The sequence below is a fragment of the Chrysochloris asiatica genome, unplaced genomic scaffold, assembly GCF_000296735.1.
Source record: "Chrysochloris asiatica unplaced genomic scaffold, ChrAsi1.0 scaffold00117, whole genome shotgun sequence".
Taxonomy (NCBI): Eukaryota; Metazoa; Chordata; class Mammalia; order Afrosoricida; family Chrysochloridae; genus Chrysochloris; species Chrysochloris asiatica.
In genome coordinates, this window is record NW_006408635.1 from 1445944 (window position 1) to 1473636 (window position 27693).

General features: G+C 42.1%; 1 protein-coding gene and 1 pseudogene across 1 annotated transcript in view; one reads left to right on the forward strand and one right to left on the reverse strand.

The window, feature by feature from the left end:
- Positions 1–1603, forward strand: part of LOC102838243 — a 3971-nt pseudogene extending 2368 nt beyond the window's left edge.
- Positions 1604–16406: 14803 nt separating this feature from the next.
- The window catches only part of IPCEF1 (interaction protein for cytohesin exchange factors 1), a 162876-nt gene continuing 151589 nt past the window's right edge, over positions 16407–27693 (reverse strand). The window contains exon 10 of the mRNA XM_006868475.1: positions 16407–16610. Coding sequence (XP_006868537.1) covers positions 16407–16610 — 204 coding nt within the window. The remainder of the gene's footprint in view (positions 16611–27693) is intronic.

Sequence of the window (27693 nt, forward strand, 5' to 3'; positions counted from 1 at the left end):
TCGAGGCTTGAATTTTTTCTTCAGTTCCCCCAGCTTGAGAAATGCTGACCTGTATAGGGTTTACAAAGTATGGTTGAAGTGTTTGAACCACTGACTTTGTAATTAGCAATCCAGTGAGGGCACCCCATTGTCACCTAATCACCTAATTGGTTCAGTGATCAAGGAGAATCCTCCACTAATTCCATCCTTAGAATCTGTTTCCCAGGATCATTTCTAGTATTAACTGCCTGGGGTTGGAAGTAAAGCCTGAGACAAGGAGTCTTTTGCAAATGATTTCTTGAAGGAATGCTTTGAGAAAGAAGTGAGAAAAACATGGTAGGAGGCGGCAAAGATGCTGAGCAGGCATGGCCTTGGCTGTGAACCATTTTCCTTGCCGGCCCTGAGGATGCCTCAGGAGCACTGTTCCAAGCATCTGTCCCACCTGAGGCTTTTTACCCATCAGTGAGTCATTGATGGCAGCTGCCCTGGATGGGATGGGAGGCATTACCTGCTAGGCGTGAAGACTCCCTTAACTGAGGGAAAATCTCTGGAAAAGGAAGATGGTGTTAAGAGCAAAAGGAACTCTGACCTTGGTGTGATTCTGTCCTGTGCGGCTGTTTTCTGTAGCAACAATCCAGTTATCTCTGCCCTTCTTCTCTATCACCTAAGTGTGCACCATCGCCCCCTGGAGGATTTGATGGATATGGACATGAGCCCTTTGAGGCCCCAAAACCATCTCTTCAGTTGTGAACTAAAAGCCGATAAAGATTATCACTTGAAGGTGGATAATGATGAAAATGAGCACCAGTTATCATTAAGAACGGTCAGTTTGGGGGCTGGTACCAAGGATGAATTGCACATTGTTGAAGCAGAGGCAATGAATTATGAAGGTAACCCAATTGAAGTCACACTGGCTACTTTGAAAATGTACAGCCAATGGTCTCCCTTGGGGGCTGTGAAATAACGCCACCAATGGTCTTACGGTTAAAGTGTGGCTCAGGGCCTGTGCATATTAGAGGACAGCACTTAGTAGCTGTGGAGGAAGATGCAGAATCAGATGATGAAGAGGAAGAAGAAGTGAAACTCGTAAGTAGGTCAGGAAAGCGGTCTGCCTCTGCAAGTGGTAACAAGGTTCCACAGAAAAAAGTAAAGCTTGCTGCAGACGATGATGACGATGACGACGACGATGATGACGAAGATGATGGTGATGATGATGATTTTGATGATGATGAAACTGAAGAAAAAGTTCCAGTCAAGAAATCTATATGGGACACGCCAGCTAAAATTGTACAAAAATCAAACCAAAATGGAAAAGACTCAAAACCATCAACACCAAGATCAAAAGGTCAAGAATCCTTAAAAAAACAAACAAGAAAAAACACCTAAAACACCGAATGGACCTAGTTCTGTAGAAGATATTAAAGCAAAAATGCAAGCAAGTATAGAAAAAGGTGGTTCCCTTCCTAAGATGGAAGCCAAATTCATCAATTATGTGAAGAATTGTTTCCGGATGACAGACCAAGAGGCTAGTTAAGATCTCTGGAAGTGGAGGAAGTCTCTTTAAGAAAATAGTTGAAACAGTTTGTTAAAATTTTCCATCTTATTTCATTTCTGTAACAGTTGATATCTGGCTGTCCTTTTTGGTAATGCAGAGTGAGAACTTTCCCTACCATATCTGATAAATGTTGTCCAGGTTTCTTTACCAAGAATGTGTTGTCCAAAATGCCTGTTTAGTTTTTAAAGCTGGAACTCCACCCTTTGCTTGGTTCTAAGTATGTAAGGAATATTATGATAGGACATAGTAGTAGCAATGGTCAGACACGTGGAAATGGTGGGGAGACAAAAATATACATGTGAAATAAACTCAGTATTTTAATTTTAAAAAATAAAAGGAACTCTGGTGGTGCAGTGGTTAAGTGCTGGGTTGCTAACTAAAAGGTCAACAATTTGAACCCACCAGTTGTTTCATAGGGGAAAGATGCAACAGTCTGCTTCTATAAAGATTTACAGTCTGCTTCGGAAAACCCTGTAGGGGCCGATTTACTCTGCTATAGGATCACTGTGAGTCTGAATTGACTGTAAAACAATGGGTTTGGTGTTTTGGTTTGGTTAAGAACACCCCCCAGCCAACTGTCATCATGTTGATCCAGACTCATTGCGACCTCGTGTAGGGTTTCTGAGTCTGAAAAACTTTATGGGAGAAGAAAGCCTCATCTTTTGGTGAGGAACAAGGAGTTTCGGAATGATGTAAACAGTGACAACTGTTAATGAAAGGCTGGGGGTTCAAGTTTACCCAGCAATACCTTGGGAGACTGTCCTGGTGATCTACTTCAGAAAAATCAGTCTTTGCAAGTCCTGTGGAGCACAGTTCTTCTCTGACACACATGAGGTCACCAGTTGTTGTTAAGTGCTGTGGAGTTGGTTCTGACTCATAGCAACCCTGTACAGGATTTCCAAGGCTATAAATATTTACAGGAGCAGTAAGCCTCATCTTTCTCCCGCAGAACAGCTGGTAGCTTCGAACTGCTGACCTTATGGTTCGCAGCCCGATTCATAACCACTACTCTACCAGAGCTCCTTGAGGTCACCAGTAGTTAAGAGTTAATTCCAGTGCAACCGCTTTGGTGGGTTAGCAATTGATGAACAAAAATTCTAGCCATGTGAAAGGGTTCCGGGCAGGGCATCGAAAGCATCCACAACAACTACCTTTCATCCTCAGGTGTTGTTGTTGTTGTTGTTGTTGTTAAGTTCCGTCGAGTCGGTGCCAGCTCATAGCAACCCTGTACAAGGTTTCCAAGGAGTGACTGATAAGTTTGAACTGCTGACCTTGTGGTTCAAACCGACCTTGCAGTGTAGCACATTAACCTGCAACACCACACCAGGTATGGCAGGGTACTAAGAACCTGCTAAATATCCAAGTCTCTATGTGGTGCTATGGTTTTATGCACTTGACTGCATAGTCAGTTTAATCCACAAGGTCAGCGGTTCAAATTCACCAGCCATTCCTTGGAAACCCTGTACAGGGTCGCTATGGGTCAGAACTGACTCAACGGCACTTAACAACAACAACATCTTCCTCTCTAGATAGAACTGCCAAGATATACTCAAAAGAGACTTCAGTATCCGTATGGTGTTGCTAAGTACTGCCGAGTCAGTTCCCACTCATTGACACTGTTTACTGTTTCTGAGGAGCAGCTGGTGAGTTTGAACTGCCGACCTTGCCACTCAAACTGACCTTATGGTCCAGTGCATTATCTTGCAGCACCACAGGGCCTGGGGAAACTATCAGACTAGCAACAAGAATTATTTGCACATAAAATATTTTTCTTTTCAATATAAAAAGACATGTACAGTGCTTAGACATCACTTTGAGGACGTCGCATTGTAAGTTACTAAGTGCAAGGTTGGCAGTTCAAACTCACCAGCTGCTCCTAGGAAACTATACAGGGTCACTGTGAGTCAGAACTGACTTCATGTCACTTAACAACAACAACAAACCCAAACCATGGTATTTTCAATCATCTCATATGAAGTGAAAACTGGACAATGAATAAAGAAGACTGTAGAAGAATCAGTGCACTTGAATTATGGTGTTGGCAAAGAATACAGAATTGGTATTCTTGAAGAAGAAACAAAATCTGTTTTGGAAGAAGTATAACCAGTTGCTCTTTGAAAGCAAAGATGGCAAGAATTTGTCTCTTGTATTTTGGGCATGTTATCAGGAAGAACATCAAGCTTGGTCAATAGAGGGTCAGTGAAAAAGAGGAAGACCTCCAAGGAGATGCATTGACACAGTGACGTCAACACAGGGCTTAAACACAACAATTGTAGGATGGCGCAGAGCCAGGCAGTGTTTTGTTGTGCTGTGCATGGGGTTACCACTATGAGTTGGAATCAACTCTACTGGACTTAACAACAACAGAATGCTCAGAGTGTAATTTACTCAGGGGGCTGGACTTGGGAAATCCCCAGCATATTAGACATTTGAACATCAACACCCACTCAAAAATCTCCTTCCTCTTTAGTGAGGAAGGAAGCTGCAGACTTGGCCAAACCCATCTGTAAGTCTGACGGGGCTCAAAACAGATCATAAGCCCTAGATTGGGGAGCCTAAGTTATCCTTTGCTTTACGATGTCTGATGCAGTGTTTTGTCATGAAATGAGGGTATTGATATTACCTGATCAGACCTACTTTCCCTGTGCAGGTGTTTCTAACAAATCAGGAATTTCTTCCCTTTCTTCTTCACAAAGACAGAATGGCCTTTTCTACAATGAGCATATTTTGTTGCCATTAAATTCCAATCACACGATATAACAAACAGCTTTCAGGCTTCCAGTCAAAACTTGGAAATCCTGGAATTGGACCGCAGTGGTTACAAGTCAGGCTGCTAACCTCAAGGTCAGCAGTTCAAAACTACCAGCCATTTTGTGGAAGAAATATGGGACTTTTTGTTTCCCTAAAGATTTATGCCTCAGAAACCCTATACAGGGTCACTATGAGTCAGTACCGATTCCATGGCACATAACCACCATTGATGATTTGGAGTCCTGGTGTGGCACTGTAGGATGAGCACTGGACCACAAGGTCAGTTTGAATCTCAAGGTTGGCAATTCAAACCCACCAGCTACTCCTTGGAAACCCTTAACAGGGTGGGGCACTATAGGGTCAGCACTGGACTGTGAACTACAGGTTGACAATTCACCAGTTGCTCCTTGGAAACCCTATATACAGGGTCACTATGAGTCAGAATCGACTTGACTGCACTTAACATCAACAACACAACACATAACAGGCACATAACAGCAGCATTGATGCTTTAGGAAGATGCAGCAGGATATTTGAAGTTGAAATTTGTGGTAGGCAGAAAAATGTGCATGCCCTAAGCCACAGAACATGGGTGGGTATTAAGGGGTACTGAGTCCTGATGTGGCACTGGGGGTAAATGCGCTGGACTGAAAAGTCAGTTCGAACCACAAGGTTGGTGGTTCAAGCTCACCAGCTGCTCCTTGGAAACCCTATGCTGGGTCGCTATGGGTTGGAACCTACTTGATAGCACTTAACAACAACAACAACAAGACTGCAGAGAAGTCCTGGTGTGGCACTGTGGGTAAATGTGCTGGACTGCAAAGTTGGTTTGAATGGCAAAATCAGCCGTTCAAGCTCACCAGCTGCTCCTTGGAACCCCTATATAGGGTGACTGTGGGTTGGAACCAAATCGATGGCATTTAATAGCAACAACAAGGCTATTAAATCAAGGAATCAAGGTTGCTAATCAGCTGACTTTAAGAGAGCATGTCCTAGATGACCCTGATGGGCCCTATGTAATCAGAAAACCAAACTCTGCCATCTAGTCAATGCCGTCGAGTTGGTTCTGATTCATAGCAATCCTGTATAGGGTTTCCAAGGAACAGTTGATGGCTTTCAACCACCAGCTTTGTGATTAGCAGTCCAATGCTTTTCCTATATAACCACACCGGGAGTCCTAGCTACCCTATGTTTTTGTTAAGTGCTGTCGAATCAGTTCTGACTCATAGCAACTCTATATAGAGTTTCTGAGGAGTAGCTGGTAAGATTGAACTACCAGCCTTGCGATTCAAACATACATGGTGGTCTGCTGCTTATCCTACAACGCCACACTAGGACTCATTATTATTTTTGTTAAGTATAGTCGAGTTGGTTCTGACTCATAGCGACCCTGTGTAAGGTTTCTGAGGAGTGGCCAGTAGGTAGAAACTGATGACCTGGTGGTTCAAACCAGCCTTGTAGTCAAGTACATTATCCTGTAGCACCACACTACTCACTATGTTGTTATTGTCAGGTGCCATCGAGTCAGAACCGACTCATCGCGACCTTACGCACAGCAGAATGAAACAATGTCCAATCCTGGGCCAACCTCACTACTGTTGTCACACTTGAGTACATCGATGCTGCCACCTGGCCAATCCATCTCATTGGGGGTCTTCCTCTTTTTCTCTGACCCTCCATCTTACCAAAAATGATATCCTTCTCCAGTGACTGTTCCCTCCTGACAATATGTCCAAAGTATTAGAGACAAAGTTTGGCCATCTTGACCTCTAAGGAGCACTCTGGCTGCACTTCTTACAAAATGAATCTACTGGTTCTTTTGTCAGCCCGTGCCACTTTTAGTATTCTCCTCCAACACCATAACTCAAAGGCATCAATTCTTCTACGGTCTTCCTTATTCACTGTCCAGCTTTCGCATGCATATGAGATTATTGAAAATACCATGGCTTGAGTCAGGTGCACCTTAGTCCTCAAGCTAACATCTTTGTTCTTCAACACTTTAAAAAGGTCTTGTGCAGCAGATTTGCCTAATGTAATACATCGTCTGATCTCTTGACTGCTGCTTCCGGGAGTGTTGATAGGTGATCAAGAAGAATGAAGTCCTTGACAACTTCAATCTTTTCTCCATTGATAAGAATGTTGTTTATTGGTCCAGTGGTGAGGATTTTTGTTTTCTTGACATTGAAATGTATGTAATCCATACCGAAGGCTGTGCTCTTTGATCTTCATCAGTAAATGTTTTAAGTCCTCTTCACTTTCAGCAATCAAGGTTGTATCATCTGCATATCACAGGTTGTTAATGAGTCTTCCTCCAATCCTGATACCACATTTTTCTTCATAGAACTCAGCTTCTCGTATTATTTGCTCAGCATACAGGTTGAATAAGTATGGTGAAAGAATACAACCTTGTTGCACAACTTTCTTAATTATAAAACATTCAGTGTTCCCATGTTGTGTTCAAACAACTGCTTCTTGGTCCAGGTACAGATTCCTCAGAAGTACAATTAAGTTGTTCCAGAATACTCATACTTCTCAATGTTGTCCATAGCTTGTCATGATCCACACAATTGTAAGCCTTTGCGTAGTCAAGAAAGCACAGGTAAACATTTTTCTGATATTCTCTGCTTTCAGCCAAGATCCATCAGACGTCAGCAATGATATCTCTCATTCCATGGCCTCTTCTGTATCCAGTTTGAACCTCTGGAAGTTCTCTGTCAATGTATGATTGTAGACATTTCTGTATTACCTTTAGTAAAACTTTACTCACTTGAGATATCAAAGAGATTGCCCAATGAGTTCCGCATTCCATTGGGTCACCTGTCTTTGGAATGGGCACAAATATGGATCTCTTCCAATCAGTAGGCCAAATTTCTCAGCAGAGATGAGTGAGTGCCTCCTGTGCCGCCTCACTTTCTTGAAAGATTTCAGTTTTGATTCCATCCATTCCTGGTGCTTTGTTCTTTGCCAATTCCTTCAATGCACTTTGGACTTCCTCCCTGAGTATCATTGGCTCTTGATCATTTGGTACCTCTTGAAATGGTTGAACGTTAACCATTTCCTTTTGTCCCTATAAGACAAAGTAAAACTGCTCACAGGGTTTCTGAAGCGGTAATATTTACAGAAGCAGACAGCTTCATCTTTCTCTTAAAGAGCAGCTGGTGGATTCAAACCACCAACCTTTTTGTTGTTGTTTTAAATGTTTTATTGTGAATTATGTGATAGTTTACATAGGAGAGCATTAGTTTTACATTCATCCTATCGTATATTGTTTCATTGCTATGGTTACAATCCCCTCCATGCATCATCAACCAACGAAAAGGTATACCCTGCAAGCCTACCGTCCCTCCCTCCCCTCCCCCCGCCCCCATTGCCAGCACTCTCCCTTTCTGGGTCCAGAGTCCCCAGCCGCTCCATCTCTCCACGTCATCATCTCTGTCTCTATCTCTGGTGTCACACTTTCTCTGGGTAGGGTCCTGCACTCCACTGTTCTCCCTTGATGGTCCTAGGGACCTCTGCTCCTGGACTGAAAGGTCAACCACTCCCGTCCTTTTGCTACAAACATCTACCATGACATTTCCAACACTCACTATCAGTCCTGATAACAATTATTCACTATTGTATTACAAGAGACCTATCCTCATCTCCTTTCATCAGCCCCACCCAGACAGATTGGATACTACTCAGTGGAGAGTCTACCTTCCTCCCTGCCCTCTGGATCTAGGCTCCCTCTTGAAAGCTTGTAAGCTAGTCACTCCTTGCCTTTGTAGCCACCCCATTTGGGGTAGCCAATGTCCTGTCTACTCTATGTATGGAGGGGGTGGGACTGATTCTCTCTGTAAAGATTTGTTCCCTCTTTTGAGCTACTGCATCCAAGTTCTTCAAATTGTATCAGAATACTTTTTTTGTCTCCTCTTCTTTCTTCTTCTAGTTAAGCTCTGATCATCCGGTCACTGAAGCCAGGTCAAGTGGGTATTATCTGAAAGTGTGGGTGTTCTCGTACATATGCCCTCTGTTCTTATCAGCTGGATGCTTCACTCTCCACTCTAGTCCTCTGTGGCTATGTCACTGAGTCCCTAGGTCTTGCCACACTGTTGGCCAACCAGGTCTCCACCTGGGTTCACAGGAGTCTATTGAATGCTGTAGGGCTTAGTTTGCAGCTTCATTGCTGTTTTTCCCTCACTTTCCCTTATCGGTGATGAACACGGTAACCAATCAAACCACCAACCTTTTGGTTATCAGCCAAGCGCTGAACTACTGAACCACCAGGACTCCTCACATAATCACAAAATCTGAGGAAGGTGCAACAAGGAAAGGAAGGCAGAGAGAGATGCTACATTTGGCTGGCTTTGAAGTTGGAGGACGAGGCCAGAAATGCAGACAGCCTCTAGAAGCTGGAAGGGGCAGGACATGGATTTCCCCTGAGCATCCAAAGGAATGCAGTCATGCCAGCAGCTTTCTTTCAGCTTGGAGAGATCCAGTCCAGGCTTTACCTCCAGAAATGTAAGATAATAATGTGTACCGTTTACGAAGCTAAGGTGGTGGCAATCTGTTACAGCAGAAATCAGAAACTAATTTAAGATTGTTATAAGAATTTGTGTATTTTTTCTTTTCCCTTTGGTCTAAAATACCACATACAGCCTCCATTTGGGATCCTGGGGATGTCTGAATTGGGAGAGATGGAGAAAAGAACAATACAATTCTTTTATTTTGGGGAATCAAGTTCAAACTAGGCCAACTTCCTCAGATTAGTAGGCCCCAAAGCAAGACCATTTATTATGCCTTTTTCCGTTTTTCAGGAGTCATGGTGGTATAGTGGCTAAAGTACTTAGCTGCTAATCAAAAGTTGGGAAGTTTGAACCCGCCAGGCTTCCATAGGAGAAAAATGAAGCAGTCTTCCCCGGCAATGGTTTACAGCCTAGGAAATCCCATGAGGCAGTCTGCTCAGTCCTATAGGATGGCTATGAATGGAAATCGACTCAAGGGCAGTGGGTAATTTTTGCTTCAATAATTTCAGTATTTTCTTTGTACATTTTCATTAAAGTATGTGTATTAAGGAACTTACATTCCACAAGTCTTCACTATTAACATCTCCAACTGTATAACAAAATATAGGCATCTAGTAACAGTTGGACTTCTGGCATGGCTCTGTGGATCCGCACTGGACTGTGAACCACAAGGTCGGCAGTTCAAACCCACCAGCTACTCCTCAGAAGCCCTATAAGTGGTCACTATGAGTTGGAACTGACTCAATGGCACATAACAACAACAGTAATGATTGGGGTCCTGGTATGGTGCCATAGAAAAGTCCTGGACTGCTAACCATGTCTGTGGTCCAAACCCACCAGCCGCTCTTCACAAATACTATACAGGGTCACTATGAGATGGAACCGACTGGCACTTAATAACAAAACAGAAATGATTACTGTTGTTAAGTGCAGTGAAGTCAAATCCAACTCATAGGGATCCTGTATAGGATTTGCAAATCTATAAATGTTTGAGGGAGCAGAAAACCTCATCTTCCTCCCATAGAGCAAATGATGGGCTCAAACTGTGGACCTTGTAGTTTGCAGTCCAGTGCTTATCTTACAGACACACTGTATTCCCAGTAATAGTTTGTTGTTGTTGTTGTTGTTGAGTGCCATGGTGTCTGTTCCGACTCAAAGTGACCCTGTATAGGATTTCCAAGGAGTGGCTAGTAGGTTTGAATCACTGACCTTGGGGTTAGCAGGCCAGTGCTTATCGTTCAGTGCCACACCAGGACTACAACGATTACTAGGTACCTGCATGCTGTTATATATGGCTGTTAAGTGCCGTTGAGTCTATTCTAACCCATAGCAACCTTGTGAAGGGCTTCCAAGGAGCAGCTGGTGAACTTGAACTGCTGACCTTGCAGTTCAAAGTGACTTTGCAGTCCAGCGCATTAACCCACAGCGCCACACCAGGACTCCATATTGTTATATAGCTACAGATTAATTATTTGGAGTCCTGGTACAAAACTGTAGGATAAGCACTGGACAGCTAACCACAAGGTCAGAGGTTCACATGCACCAGCTGCTCTGCAAAAGAATGATGAGGCATTTTACTACTGTCAAGATGGACAATTCCGTTTACAGGATTGCTATAAGTTGGAAGTGAGCCAGTGGAACTTGTCGTCGTTGTTGTCAGGTGCCATCGAGTCAGAACCAACTCATAGCGACCCCATGCACAGCAGAATGTGCTGTGGTGGTTTGAACTACTGTGATTCTGAGGGCTATGCCACCGGTATTTTAAATAACCAGCAGGGTCACCCATGGTGGACAGGTTTCAGATGAGCTTCCAAACAAAGACAGACTAAGAAGAAAGAGTGACAAACTACTTCCGAATCGCTAGTCACTGAAAACTCTATGAATAGCAGAGAAACATTGTCAGTGGAACTTACCAACAGTAAAATAAGGGGTAAGTCAAATATTGTGTGTCAACAGCAGCTTTTGAAAATCTAAAGATTGTCATACTTAAAAGCTGGAGGGAGTCCTAATGTGGTGCTGTAAGATGAACAAATCTCAAGATCGGCAGTTCCAACCCACCAGCCTTCCTCAGCAACCTACAGTGTCATTCTGAGTTGGAACCAACTGTATGCACTTAACAACACGTTGGAGAGGACCATTGGAGTAGACCACGTGGATTCTCGTTGAAAGTAACTTCCCAACAAAATTAGATTTTTATTTTAAAAAATTTTAAATGTCAACAGACTCTAGAATCAATTAGTTTCGTTCCATACAGCCACCAGAGGGTGCTATAACCTTTGTGGACTACAAAAGTGCAGCCACATTCGGAGCAGGGATTTCTCTTTGCAGAAACAACGTTGTAAAGAGCAGGAAACGAACACAAGCTGGACATTTCAAATATTGGTCCACATCATTTTAGTAGATCCATTGTTTCTTGTTTTTATTTTTCTCTTACAAGTCAACCTCAGAAACTTAAAGCAGGAAAAATGAACCACACCTTTTTTCAGTTTCACCAAAGAGAGTAAGTAGGTGACAAAGAATGCAAGCACGAGGTGTCATTTCCTTCTTGCAAGACAAGAAAACTGGCCCCCACAGACCATGCAGTGCTAAGAGTCACATCCCCATCATGCAAGGACATTAAACTAGCTGAAGAGTACAAATCCTGGATTATATTATGGGATGTTGAATGTCTCCATGAGGCATGCTTCCCCTTTGGACTAAAGATAAGAAATAGCAACACAGAGCAACTTAAATAAATTCCCTCACAGAGAATGCGAAAACTATTTTTTTAAAAATATAGACTCCCTTTACAATGTTTCAATGAGGTACTGTGGGAACATAGGGGAGAAGTTCGGGTGCAAAGCAGGAATTATGTAGATGTGCAAGCAGGTTGGGTACAGGCTCTTGGTCTCATATCATGAAGAAAAAGTAACTGCCCAATATGGTGTCCACAAAGATATGGATGGTTTTCTGTGAGGGGTGGACTTATGTTCACTCCCCAGTCACTGTGGATTGTAAAAATATTGGCTCAGTGGCTTTTCGTATTGTATATTTCAAAACTGGTCGAGTGATCATCTCACATTTATGGACTTTAGTTCCTCTTGCAATGTCAATACATAGAAATATCAGAAGTGGACTAAATCAGGGAAAGCCCAATCTAACATCATATCCTCTGAGGTGGAAGCTGAGGTGACATCCTAACATTAGGATGTGGCAGCTTTTCAACACACAGTGGCTTCCTTTGAGCCTGAATTACTCATAACATCCTCTGCGTGGGTATAGTTAAATATCAACACTCAGTGAAAGTATTTGAAACAGAGGTGTTCGTCCATGAATTTAAGTACAGCATGAATTTCTCTAGCCCCTCTTTCAAAAGACTTAAAACATGTGTACTTTCTACCTGTTCCATCTGTATGACATTTGTTGTTGCTGTTATGTGCCGTGGAGTCAGTTCCAACTCATAGCGATCCTGCACAAGATTTCCGAGGCTGTTAATCTTTACAGGAGCAGAAAGCCTCATCTTTCTCCTGCGGAGAAGCTGGTAGTTTCGAACTGCTGACCTTACGGTTCGCAGCTCGATTCGTAACCACTACATTACCAGAGCTCCTAGTTTGTGATCTATAGACTAGTTGAAGAAAATGTCATAACTGGATTCAAGTTCAGTGCCTGACATCTCCAGACATAACACTGTCCATTTCTTTAAACATAATCATTTTCACCCAAAGGGCTCACAGCTCCTAACAAGCAATACAATTTACAGCAGAAAAGAAAAGAGGCACAGAGCAAACCAATTCAGATCGCCCATGGGGGTGTCTGTGGAGGGAAGGCAGCCAGTTGGGAAGAGGGAAAAGACTGTGATCACGGATGGCCACTGGGTGGTGTGAAAGGTTTGCTCTCAATTGGTAACTGAAAGGTTATTAGGTTCAAAGCCACCCTAGGCTGAGAACACGATCTGATGATCTGCTATTATAAACATTACAGCCAAGAAAACCCTTATGGGACCAACAGAGCTACTCTGTCACCTGGGGTTGCCATGAGTCACTTGATGGCTAAGAGTTTGATTATGGTGGTCAGAGGTCCCTTCCAGGTTTCCAATTAGCCAAAAACCACCTTCTCAGTGTGTGCCATTTTCAGCTCCATGGATTACCAGCCAGGCCAAGCGAACTGGGTTCCCATGGGTTTGGCCCCAGCAGCCACTGCACAGCCTGGTGGGAGTGAGAGGGGCCCAGGGCAGGAGTCTCAGGCTCAGAGATCCTACACAGCACAGCCTATCACTGTGCAGAGCTTGTGTCCTCCCTCTGAGAAAAGGAGTCACTCCCCCCAGGGCCACTTCAGGAGACACATAGGGGTAGGGGTGGGAGAGGGAGCTTTGCAAACTATAAAGTGCTGTGTGAATATAAGGCATCACTTCACATTGAAACCTGACTCCAAGCATTCCTTGGGCTTCCTTCCCAGAGTCTTGGTAATGCATGGTTTATGAGTCTTTCTAGACTCATGAGACTGAAATTTAAGCTGTTGGGGCAGAAGGTAGAATTTTTAAAAGTTGCAGAGGCCCCTCAAACATGGAACCATCCAATTCAATGTGCATTGCATATATAACAAATAGTGGGGTCCACAGGCTAAAAAAGAACAATCTTTTCCAGAACCCCAAAGAAGTGTCACAGGTTTGGACAAAGACTCTCCTTCCTTCCTGAGCAGCCGTGGCTTTGCGTCCTGTCACATTCCCCAAACACTATGGCTATTCAAGTAACTAGAGGAGTCTCACCTTAGACTCATGAAACTACCCAAAATTCACTTCAGACATGGCCCAATCCCCAGGAATAAACTGGGAGTATCCCAGTTTTTCCCACTATCCTTTGGACAAGAAAAATGGCTTAAGGCCAAGAGGACTGACTACCCAGGTTGCTCCTAACTTGAGTTCTTTCCATAGAAAGTGGCATCCATTCTTCCTCCCAGTCTTTGTCCATTAGTAGCCACCACCACCGTGGCTGGGGACTCGCAGCAGCAGCCGCCCCCTCCCTAACACCAGGGAGTACAGAACAAGAGTATTTCCTCAGGGAAAACACAAGTAAATGGGGGCACACAACTGGGCAGTTCAGTGTAATTTTCATTTGGGATGGTTCTACAAACCAGCGAGCCTAACAAACAAATTCAACACTTCTAGGTCAGTTTCTTGAAATGAACTGTTTGAAAGATCTGGTTAAGACATCTCCTGGACCTATTTTAACTTGATATTTGAGTGGTACTAAGAAGAGAGTTTGCACCTAAAAGCTATTAGATGTGTATTCTTGACAAGCCAAAGAAAAGCGTTTACATATATTCCCAAGCCCAAGTCGGAACTTTCAGAACTCTTTCCAAACAACAATATTTCAGTCAGGAGTCCTGGTGGTGCAGGAGTTAAGGAACTTGACTGCTAACCAGACAATTAGCAGTTCAAACCCACCAGTCCCCCTGCAGGAGAAAGATGTGGCAGCCTGCTTCTGTAAAGATTACAACCTACTCAACTCTGTGGGGGCAGTTCTACTCTGCAACTCCAGGGTCTCTGTGAGTCAAAATCAACTCTACAGCAGATTTCATTTTGGGGGTCTTGGGGTCTACAGCTTGGTGCTGCAAACCAAAGATAAAAAAAAGCTAAAAGCACATCTAGTGATGACAAATATTCTTTCCTTCATATTATTGCTCCTTTCTTCAATTCTACATTAGTTAAGACTTAAAAATCAACCTTGTAATAGCTGCTAACCAGGATGATAACTTTCCTGAGTAAAAATATAAAAGCACTGGTCTCTCAAACCAGAGCACCACAGTCCAGTTGGAGAATCTGCGTATGCTAGATGCAGGTCAGAACAACAGGGCCAGTACAGGCCATGACCTCACCCCACATCTCCCACAATCACCAGTGCCTGCATGTTTGTCCAGCACGCCTGCAGGCCAGACCTTTTGTATCAGAATATCTTCTGTCACTACAACTTGCTTCCTGTTTTGTTTCTTTCTTAATGTGAGGTCTGTTCCTTATTTACAGAGTATTACAACTTCTCAGTAAACTGTGGGAAAATAGTCAACAAACATTTCCATTTAGCTTGCAGATCAAATTTAGGTGGTTCTTTCCATTTGAATGTCAAGCCACATGTTGACTACAAACAGAACATGTTATGTTGACAGTTTGCTAGGGGTAGGGCCGAAATGGGTTTTCAGTGGGTTGTGGTTATTCTCCTGGTGAGAAATAATTATGATTAGTAAGTGAAGACTCATTTTTTTCATCAAACACAGTAAGTTCTACTTTAGCACATTTCTATTACTCCTTAGTCGATTGTGTTTCAGTTGGTTTTGAGATGGCATGAGACGCTGGTTTGTGAGACAACATGGCCTCAAGCTTGAAAGAAAATTAATTTAAAAGAGATAATCTAAGAGGACAACACTGTTCTAGGGAAGAGAGTGACTGAAAACAAGTAATCAAATGTGAGAGCCCTACGTTGAGAGAAGGAGAGCAAGAGAGAGAGATGGGAAAATCAGAGATTAGTAATGCATGCCCCCAAATTTATCCCTTAAGGTCCCCTGAGCATTCCTTTACCTTAGAGTGCAACATAAGAACTTAACTATATCCCTATATTTCTCAAGCAAAAAAAGTATATACTTCAAGAATATATACTAAGACATATAATAGTAGATCATCTTTGAAAACACAAGTAATTTGAACTTCTATAAATATACTTAAATAACAAACATAGAAAGGTATCTGTTCACATAGGATACAAACGGACACATAACTATACAAAAATAAGACAATTAAATTTTAACTATTCTGTTGTTTTTTGAAATGAAGGTATTAAACAAATTCAGACACCAGAAGTAGCTTTGCAAAATGGATTCCCATGAATCTGGATTTAGGACGGAAGATACAAACACTTCATGCTAGGTTTACTACGATCCCAACGTTGTATAGAAGAGTTTGGAGGGTGAGGAGGTCTCCAGGTATAATAAGATGCTTTTCTTTTGGTGTTTGATGGGTAGGAGACATTCATGGGATTCCCCCACCTGAGTTAAGTGTGGAAACATCAAGCTGTCCTTTGAGGGGCTGCAACAGAGACTATGCCTCCTTCTTGTATTCTCTCTGTGAAGTGTTTGCTAACAAGTGGAAAACGCACCACCTTTCTGTAACAAACAGCGAAGGGTTTGTTCCCGAATACCATGTTTGTTCTTCTCCAGTTCATTCCTCCACTCAAAAAAAAGAAAAAGAAAAAGATTTGGGGACTGCAGCTACCCAATCAGGTGTAATATGTACAATCTTCTATGAAACACAGAAGATTTCTATGAATCACTACCCCTGGCCAATTTTTTTGATAGAATGTTAGAATAAAATTGAAAGCCAGGAACAGAAAATACATTTCTCAAAGCCCACCTAGATCCTGGTATAACCTTAATTTCCTCATAGGAACAGAAAGATCCTTTGCTCAACTGAACTCAATCATTCCATGGGTTCCTTGCAACCAGAACTAGGAGGGCTGATGTATTTAATGATGATCTTCACCTGAGTTCCATCTTTAGATGGATTTCTGCTTTTCTCTTAAGGAAAAACATAAGATCTTGCAATGTCTTGGAGAGTTGCATGGGACAGAGGAGAAGAGAATCCAGGCTTGTTCTCAAATAGAACTTTCGACACAGGTTGAGAAGGGTTGTTTCTCAAGTTCCTGGGGATTGTCCTCAGGGGCTGGTATGGCCCGCTGCTGCTGGTAGATATCCTGAATCAACAGACTGTTCGTGATCTTCCATTCCCTGTATTTCCTGGCTGTTAAATTCGGATCATCCAGCAGCTGGTTAATCATGGCCAAGTCATGTTCTTTACACTGTCCAAGGAGAAACAAAAAGGGGAGGATGTAGTCAGACCATAATTTCAATAAATAATCTTCAGTACTTTTAGAAATCAATATACATATACATGTCTCTTAAAATTATCCATGTGCTTTTATTAATATTCTTATCCCCATATCAAGCCCAAGAGATACAGGAGGAAAACACAAGAGTTGTTTCTGCGTGGATTCAGGCCAGAAGCACCTCGGGGTGACCTTGACCCACCAACCTAACTTTTCAATTAGCAGCAGAATGTGTACCAGCCAAGGACTCCAGTATGGTATGCTAACACGTGCTTGTTAACCACAAAGAAGTTCAATGACCTACCCAGCATTAGTTGTAGAACTAGAGGGCTAGGCAAGGCTCTCTGCATGGCCCGCTCTTGATCGGTCCATTCTTCTACATCACAATAATGAGCGCTATAGCGTAGTGGTTACGAATCGGGCTGCGAACCTTAAGGTCAGCCGTTCGAAACTACCAGCCGCTCCGCGGGAGAAAGATGAGGCTTTCTACTCCCGTAAAGATTTACACCCTCGGAAACCCTGTACAGGATCGCTATGAGTCGGAACCGACTTGACGGCACTTAACAACAACAACAATTCCTTGGAAAGCCTCTAACCATCTAATCATATAACCATTTCATTGATTTCATCTAAATTTCATTAAGTAAAACTGGGACACAGCCACTTACCTAACACATAAAACAACACAAAACATACCTGCTCAATTTTTATTTTGTTTACAAATCACACACATATAATTATTAACATATACAGAATGAATACATGGGTTATCTTTTGGATTCAAAGTAGAGACGAAGGATTTTCTAACAAAACTGTATGTATTTCAATAACACTAAGAGTAAACCAACTATCCATATTATTCCACCCTGCCTTCCCTGCCACCAATGATGCACATGTTGTTAAATGCCTGACTCAAGTTAGGGAATTTTCTGCAGTGAAGGAATGGAGTTCAAAAGCAAGATGCATCAGCCTCCACATTCAAAAAACTCACTCAGCCATGACAATTGTATCTCATATTGATTCCTGCTTCCCCAGTCCTGTGACCACAGACCTAACGTCAGACCCAGCATTTCCCACCTGATGTACTGACCACTGTAAATGTACCTGATTCCCAGCTCATGATTCCCGCATCACTAAGGCTCCCCTTCCACAGCCCTTCCTATACTCCATTGTCGCCATAGTCTTTCTACCCAAATAGCGCTGACGTCCGTTTTCTAGCCCACCCAGGAAGGTTCACTTTCCGTCATATTGTGCCACATGGCAAATCCGTCTCGACTTCACCAGTCTAACTCTGATTCCTGGAGTTTCTTCCAGAGAGAATACTTTGCTATCTTTCTTTACCTGACTCTAATAAATCCCTTTTCTATACTTGCTCCCCACCACCCATCTGTCAGTTTGTCCTGCGTGTTGCTGTGCTGCTGAAAGCTATGCCCACCAGGGTGACTCATGGTGGAGAGGTTTCAGTAGAGCTTCCAGATTAAGACAGACTAGGAAGAAAAGCCTGGTGATCTGCTTCTGAATATTAACCAATGAAAACCCTAGGGGTCAAACCGAATTCTTCTCCTGTTAGACTCAAACATGCCAAAAATCATGAAGATGGTAGAGGATGGAGCAAAATTTCATTCTCCTAGATATAAGATTATCATGAGTTGAGACAATTCATACTATTTTCAGTCATGTATGCTCCCCACAAATACAATACAGCCCCGGATTGGGCTGAGAACCTTTTCCTCGGATTTCATGCCATCCAGTAGCCATAGCCCTCTTAGCATTGACCCTGTTGGGCTGCATTTTGATGGTTATGGGTCTATCAACCCACAACTCTACAGTCCCTTGGTGGTAGTGGTGGTTATGTGCTGTGGATTCGGAACCGACTCATAGTGACCCTGCACAGGGTTTCTGAGGCTATAAATCTTTATGGGAGCAGAAAGCCTCATCTTTCTCCCGTGGAACAGCTGGTAGTTTCGAACTGCTGACCTTAAGGTTCACAGCCCAATTCATAACCACTATGCTACCAGAGCTCCTTCTCCAATTCCTTAAGGAAGGTTAAAACGAGAACAAAAACCAAACAAGACAAATCACTAACCTACTGCTGTCAATGTCAACTAGTAGCCACCCCACGTGTCTAAGAGTAGAAGCGCTACACAGACTTTTCAGTGACTGGAATGTTTCTTTCACAGCACCAGGAGGTAGATTTGAATTGCCAACCTGTTGGTTAATAACAAAGTGCAAACCATTTGCATCACCAAGGGACAAAGCTATATAGCACACGTATTGTGCTCATCTCTGTTTTCCTGCTGCTACCACAGGACTCCTGGTGTGGCACTGTAGCATCGGCACTGGACTGTGAACAACAAGGTCAGAAGTTCAAACCCACCAGCTGCTCTTTGGAAACCCTATATAGGGTCACTATGAGTTGGAACCAACTTGAAGTCACTTAACACCAACAGCACAATGCCTAGCCATGGTTGAAGCACCCTTTCCCTATTTGTTGTTGTTAAGTGCCATCAAATCGGTTCTGACCCATACCTTGAACCAGAAACCTTGAGATTCAAACTGACTGCAGTCCAATGCATTAGCCCACAGTACTATACCAGGACTCCCCTCTTTCTATAGCAAGCACATAGTTAAATTTGCCCAGTTGGGAGCTTTCCAACTGTGTTCACTGGTCTCATTTAAATACAGGACTTGATAGTAAGAGGACTTTTATTGTTATTCATCAATAACAATAACAATAAAAGGTAGTCCTCATCATTTTCCTCTTCCCTGTTCCCAAATAACAACTTCCAAACTTCTAGTTTCTTCCATCCTCACTTGTAGCTAATGACTGTGTTCCTTTTTTTTTTTTTTTCTTCGATTTTTTTTAGGAAATGGAAACAATGAGAAGAGAGCTTCTCCAGATTTCTATTGTCAACTTACCTCCAACAGCACCAACGCACACCACTTTGCCTTCTGTTTTCATGAATGAACAACCAACTGTCCCCTCTCTCCTCTTCAAGGAAATCACCCGGCAATTCATTCCTCTTTCCTATAGCTCACCAATGTCCTTTCTCCACTTGGTCCTTCTTCCTGACACACATGTACCCTGTTATTTCTCCTGTCTTAAAAGCCCTTTGGGGACCTCCCCTTCTCTACTGCAGCTAATGCTCTACTCCTCTCTTTAACCTTACAGACTATGTTCTCAAAAATGTCTCTACTCACTGTATCCAATTTCCTATGACCATTTCCCCATAGACCTTCTCCCATAAGACATTTGTTGCTGTTGTTGTTGTTGTTAAGTGCCAATGAGTTAAATCCAACTCATGGCGACCCTGTTTCCAAGGAAGTGTCCAAGGAGCAGTTGGTGATTTTGAACTGCTAACCTTCCAGTTAGTAGTCCAGGGCTTATCCAACAGCACCACACTAGGACTTGCTTTTACACCCATTAAAAAACTAAAACCACACCCATCAAGTTAAATCTGACTCATAAGAGCCTGTAGGACAGAGTCAAACTGCACCATAGTATTCTGAGATTGTAAATCTTTATGGAAACAGACTGCCATATAGTCCGTCACAGAGGGGCTGGTAGGTTGAAACCACTAACCTTTTATTTAGCATCCCAGTGCTTAACACACTGAGATACCAGGGGTTCTTTTTTTTTTTTTTTAAGTCCCTATGCTTTTGTATATAAGGAGCTCTGGTAACGTAGTGGTAACGAATCGGGCTGCAAATCTCAGGGTCAGCAGTTCAAAACTACCAGCTGTTCCATGGGAGAAAGATGAGGCTTTCTGCTCCCGTAAAGATATATAGCCTCGGAAACCCTGTACAGGGTCGCTGTGAGTCGGACATATAACAGCAACAACAACAACATGCTTCTGTAATACACTGCATTATGTAATATACTAGCTCTTCTGACCACAGTCTGTAAACTCCCATCAAATGACCTTTTCTGATGGGTCTGGATAAAAGAAGTTGAGAGAAGATACTGATGGATTATATAATTCAGGGGCAAGTGATTGTTAACATGGTTAATTGTGAAAACTCAGAACTCTGCTAGGGGTATACAATGACCATTTCAGAGGCAGAAGGGGGAAATCTCACTAGCCTGAAAGAAAAAGAGCCAGGAGTGGAGCACATGCTTTAGACCCTGCGGTTCCTAGGCATCCAACCTCCTCGACCCACAGACAGAAAGTTGTGACATCAGAGGAGTGACAGGAGGAGAAGCAGCAAAACCAAGAGGCAAAGCATGAGACAGAGCAGCAGGCTTCCCAAATAAAGGAAAGATGAGTGGCTTTGGGCAGGAGGTCTGTTAGAAAGGGGAGTGCCTCCAGAAATTTAATTGCAGGAACTAAGTTGACTTGTGTATTATGATACTGGAAGCTATACCACAGCCTCTTCCCACAGAGAGAGTCGATTTGACCATCAACTAATATGCAAGTTCAGACTGAAACAGAGGAAAATGAGAACAAGATCATGAGAGCCAGCACTGTATATGTCCCACCTGTATTTACAGACCATCTCAAGAACTGGTTTGATTCATTAGACACTAATGACTGCAGATCAAAAGAGTGGCATGGCAGCAGAGCATCATAGAAGACAGAAGCAGAAGGTCATGAAAAAGCAAGGAAAGAAAGAAAGGACCAAAATCGATGTCAAAACAGACTCGGAAAAGTGATTGTGAAATGTGACAGGACACAACCTTTCCTGGTTTTACACAATTCCGTATCCATTTGTTCTATTCTTACAACTCGCTAAAGCAAATGGAAGAAATAAAGGAAGCAAAATATCTGAACGGGAAATTTCAAAGGGCAGCTTGAGAAGATAAAGTCAAGTATTATAAAGAAATGGGCAAAGACCTGGAGTTAGAAAACCAAAAGGGAAGAGCATGTTCAATATTTCTAAAGCTGAAAGAGCTGATGAATAAATTCAATCCTTAGCTTGCAATACTGAAGGATTCTACGGGCACATTATTTAATGAAGCACATCGCATGAAAGGAAGATGGAAGAAATACAGAGAGTCACTGTACCTAAAAGAAATGGTGGATATTCAACCATTTCAAAATGTAGCATGTGAAAAAGAACCAATGATACTAAAGGAAGAAGTCCAAGCTATACTGAAAGCATTGGCGAAAACAAGACTCCAGGAATTGGCAGAATACAAATGGAAAACTTTCAACAAACTGATGCAGCACTGACAGCTCTCTCTCATCTATGACAAAAAATTGGAAGACAGCTACCTGGCCAACTGATTCTATCCTGAAGAGAAGTGATCCCACAGAAGGTTGAAATATTTAAACAATATCATTAATATCACTTGCAATTTTGCTTGAAATATTTCAAAATTGGTTGCAACTGTACACTGACAGGCAACTGCCAAAACTTCAAACCAGATTCTGAAGAGGATGTAGATCGAGGGATCTCATTGATGACATCAGATGGACCTTGACTGAAAACAGAGAATATCAGAAAGATATCTATTTGTGATTTATTCACATGTAAAAGCTTTCAACTGTGTGGACCTTGATAAACCATGGATAACACTGTGAATAATGGGTATTCCAGACATTTCACTGTGCTCCTGAGGAGCCAATACATAAACCAAAAGAACAGAACAAATGGGTACTGAATCACGTAAAACCAGGAAAGGTTGTAGCCTTTCACCTTACTTAATTAATCTGTATGCTAAATAAATAATCTGAGAATCTAGATTATATGAAGACCATTGGCATCAGGATTGGAGGAAGATTCATTAACAAACTGAGATATGCAGATGATATCACCTTGCTTGCTGAAATCAAAGAGAACTTAAAAATATTTACTAATGAAGATCAGAGACTACAGTCATCAGTATGGATTGTACCTCAGTATAAAGAAAACAAAGATCCTTACAATTGGACCAATAACATCCAGATAAAAGGAGAAAAGATTGAAGTTGCCAAAACTTTATTTTGCCTGGATCTAGAATCAACACTCATGGGAACAGCAGTTAAGACATCAAACAACATATTGCATCAGGCAAATATGCTACACAAGAACACATTAAAATATTAAAAAGTAAATATATCAGTTTGAGAACTAAGGTGTGCCTAACCCAAGGAATGGTATTTTTCAATCGCCTCAGATGTGTATGAATGTTGGACAATGAAAAAGGAAGATCCTAGAAGAAACAATGCATTTGAGTTGCGGTGTTAGAGACTGTTGAAAGCACCATGAACTGCCAGAAAAACAAACCAATTTGTTGGAAGAAGTGCAACCTGAATACTCCTTGGAAGTCAGGATGCTGAGACTTTTTCTCTCATACTTCAGTCATGTTATCAAGAGGAGCCACTCGCTGGAGTAGAACATCATGCTTGTAAGAGTGGAGGGTTGGCAGAAAAGTGTAAATACCCTCCAACGAGATGGATTGGCACACTGGCAGCAGCATTTGGCCCAACCATAACAATGGTGAGGATGGCACGGTACGGGGAAGTGTTTAGTTCTGTTGTGCATACACTCGCTCTGAGTCTGAACCAACTTGAGGGCACCAAACACCAAATTTGCTCACCTACAGAGCTGGGGCCAAGTGCCTTCACCCTGAGGCTTAGGGATGTGCTCTGGAAGCATTTATCAGCAGCCCTAAAAGAGCTTTGTAATATTATTGTTCAGGCAGATAGACAGACCTGCATCTGGAGACAGTTTAAAAGAGGCTGAACTAACAGAAAAAACTGTATTATGACCATTACTAATCCTGAATTATAAATTATCAATTTCCTTAATAAAACTCATAACTGCAAGTATAGTGTCTGAGTTGTGTGTGGTCATTGCAGTGAATTATTGAACCTACTAAACAGGAGAGAATGCTGTGGGAGGGACTGTTGATGTCACTCTTGTGATTTTCATCAATCACCTAGACAAACAAACAATAAATAAAAAGCAACCCACTGATTTTGACTCATAGCAATAATAGGACAGAGTAGAACATCCCCATACAGTTTCTGAAATTGCAAATCTTTATGGAAGCAAGCTGTCACATTGTTCTCCCACAGAGCAGCTGATGTGTTCGAACCCCTGACCTTTCAGTTAGCAGCCAATCATTTCACCACACCACCAGCAATCTAGCAACGATCTGTTGTCCTATCAGGTCAGTCCCAACTCATAGTAGGCCTGTATAGGGTTGCCAAAGAGTGGCTGACGGGTTACATCAGCCCACCTCGCATTTAGCAATTCAGTACTTACCAATCATCTACATGTTGCTAAATTCAAAAATCAAGTACCCATCTTCAACTTATTGTTAATGGCCTGTAAAACTGAACTGTTCCTTTGTCTTGAAACACTTTCACCAAAGGGCTTCTGCGACATGTTCTTCTGATTTTTCTCATCCCATGTTAGCCACGGCTTTTCGCTCTCCTTAACACTGAAGTGTCTCAGAGCTCCATTCTGGCGCCTCTTCTCTGTTTATCTACACTTAGGATCTTGGTGATCTTCTGTAACACCCCCTACTCTCTGCATATGTAGATGGTCCCAGACTTTAGCCTCCACCTGACTTCTTTCCTGAGTACCCTAAGTTTTGCTCTTTCTTTCCAGAATCCCTACTTGAACACAAATAGACTTCTCAAATCTAACACATCTAAAACTAAGTTTCTGTTATCCTCTCTACTCTGAACTTCTAACACCCAAACCTGCTCCTGCCAATCTCCCATATACCACTTAATGACAACTCCATCTTTCTAGCTGCTCAGACCTAAACACTGGACCTAATCTACCAGCAAATCCTGACGCCCCCCTACCTCAAAGCCTGTCAAATCATGCCACCTCTCTTCTCTGAACCTTCCAACTGTTTTCCATGTTACTCAGAGTGAAAGCCCACGTACTGCCAATGGCAGTGAGACCCTCTATGATATGGTCTCTAGCTTCCCTCTGACCCTGTGCTGCTCTCTGTAGCCCCTCTCTCCTACTGCACACTCCAGCCACACTGATCTCTAATGTCTTCACTGAACGTGCTAGGCATACACCTACCCAAAGGTATTTGCATTTTGTTCCATTTGTCTGGAACCTCCACCTCCAACATTCTCAGGCTCACACTCTTATCTTTTCCAGGTTTTACTAAAATTCCATTGTTCTATAAGTTCTTTCATGTCTGTGCTATTTAAAAATACATCCCTCAGCATTCCACACGCCCTTCTTTTTTGTTCTCTATCAAATTTATCAATAATCATTTAGCATAAATATAATAAGTACTGCTTTATTTTATTTCTTCCTCTGCTGAATTGTTAACTCAGCGGGAGCAGGAACGTTGTCTGATTTGTGCATTGCTTCGTCCCCAAATGCTTGAAAGAATGAATGGCATATATTATGCTTTCAGCACATATTGATTGGAGGATATGAATATATGTCTATATGGATTCAATTATGTCCCCCTAAAACGTGTGTTGGAAATCCTAACCTGTTCATCTGTGGTTATAATGCCATTTGGGAATGGGTTCTCTTTGTTATGTTAATAAGGATTCCTGTAGGGTGTATCTAAGTCAATCTCTTTTGAATGATGTTGTTGTTAAATTCTGTTGAGTTGGTTTTGACTTCTACTGACCGGATGGCACAACCGAGGAAGACACTGCCAGTCCTACACCATTGTAACAATCGTTGTTAAGTTTGAGCTCATGGCTGTAGCCATTGTGACAATCCATATCATTGGAGTTTTATCTTTTTTCCCTGATGTTCCACTTTTCCAAGCATGAAGTCCTTCTCCAGGGACTGGTCCCTCCTGATAATGTCCATAATATGAGAAACAATCTCCAACAGAGATGTGTTTGCTCTTCGAGATGTCTATGGTATTTTAATATTCTTCTCCAACAGCATCATTCAAATTCTGCAATCTACTTCATATAATTCGCTTCTCGGATTATTTGCTCAACATACAGACTGAATAAGTATAGTGAAAGCTACAGCTCTGGCACACATGCTTTCTGATTTTAAAACAGAGATTAGCATGGACATTATTGTTGCTGTTTGGTGCTATCAGGTTGATTTCCATCCATAGCAACACCACGTGACAGAGAAGAACATCCCAGTAGGTTTTACAGGCTACAATCTCTAGGGAACCACATCACCAGGTCTTTTGACTATGGACTCGCATGGGTAAATTCAAACTGCCAATCTTTAGGTTAGAAGCTGAGTACTTAACTATTGCACCACCAGGATTGCTTATCATGTAGATTAGTGACACATAAATGTATTTTTTATATTCTAAGGTTAGCTTAGTGTTTGAAAACTGAGGGTGCCTGAACACAGCTACAGTACAAAGCTGGGCAATGAGTAAGGCAAACCAAAGAAGAATTTATGCTATTGAGATATGGTGTTGGCAAAGAATTTTATATGTCCTATGACATATTGTCAGTAGGGTCCAGATGCTGGAGAAGGATATCATGTTTACTAAGGTGGAAGTTCAGAGACAAAGAGGAAGACCCCTATTGAGATGGATTGGCAAAGTGGCAGCATCCATAGGCTCAAGCGTGGCAACAATTTTGAGGTTGGCCCAGGATAAGGCAGTATTTCATTCTGTTTTGTATAAGGTCACTGTGAGTTGGTACCAAATCGATGGCACCTAACAACAACAACTATGGGCCTCCAGGAGTCTGCTGTGGCACTATGGATTAATGCACTAGACTGCAAACTCAGTTTGAACTGCAAGGCTGGAGGTTCAAGCTCACCAGATGCTCCTTTGAAACCCTATACAGGGTCATTGTAGGTTGGAACTGACTCAACAACACTTAACAGCAACCAGGGGCTTCCAGAAGAAGGAAAACATCTGCGTTGGAAGAAGTATAGCTAGAATATTCCTGAGAAGCCAGGATGGTTGAGACTTCATTTCATGTACTTTGTTGTTGTTAAGTGCCATCAAGTCAGTTCTAACCTATAGCAATTCTGTGTACGGTTTCTGAGGAATGGCTGGTGAGCTTGAACCAACAACCTTGTGATTCAAACTGACTTTGCAGTCCAGCGCATTCATCCACAGAGCCACACCAGGTACTTTATACTTTGGACGTATTAAGAGGGACCAGTTACTGGAGAAGGACCTCCTGCTTGGTAAAGTAGAAGGTCAGTAAATAAGAGGAAGACCCTCAATAAGATACATGGACACAGTGGTTGCAACAATAGGGCTGAATCATAACAACAACCATGAGGATAGCGTTGGAGGGGACAGTGTTCCATTCTTCTGTACCTGGGCTCTGACTCGACAGCATCTAACAACAAGAGCTTAAAGTTTTGCTTTACTCCATTTTCTTCTTCCATATTTCAGAATTGGTCAGGATAATAAATATTTCATGGGAAAAGTACCACACATCCTATTAGTTTGAGATTTGTAAATTATGAGTCAAAAGAGCAAGGATAAGGTGATAGATTGAGGTCAAGAGGTATATTTGGATTTGAGAAATATAGAAAAATGGTGAAGTCAAAATACAACCAGAGAAAGAGCAAGCTGGCTGACCAGAAGCAGAGCCAAGGAAGGTTCAACAAATAACTAGCTATTTAAGCAATTGCTTGTAGAACGTCAGGCAAGACCAAGAGATTTTTGTTTTCCTCTCTGAGTTCTCAACATTTAGGTTTCAAAACTACCTCTTCAATAATATTAGAAGTAATAATAATGTTTTCCATCCTCTGATGTCATCATTACTTTTGTTGTTATAGTTGTAAATTGCCATCAAGTTGACACCAGTTCATTGCGATCCCATGTGCCCTGTGGGGTTTTCAAGGCTGTGATCTTTCAGAAGCAGATTGTCAGAACTGGCTTCTTCAGATCCCCTGATGGTTTTGAACTACCAACCTCTCAGTCAATTCATAGCACTATTATATGTGAAGTTATTTAAGGAGATTTACTTTGTCCTTAAAAACTTTTGACATCTGCTTTAGAAGAAGATCCAATTTTTCTTTCTTTCTTTTTTTAAAGCTACATTAAATCTTTGCAGATTCACAAAATTTGGGAACTTGAATTTAAAAATACAAAAATGCAGTAATCCCCCCTGTAAATCTGATCAAAGACTTGAGGATATGGCCTCTCCAACTTTGGGCATTAGGCTAATATTTCTCATAACACTTTTGG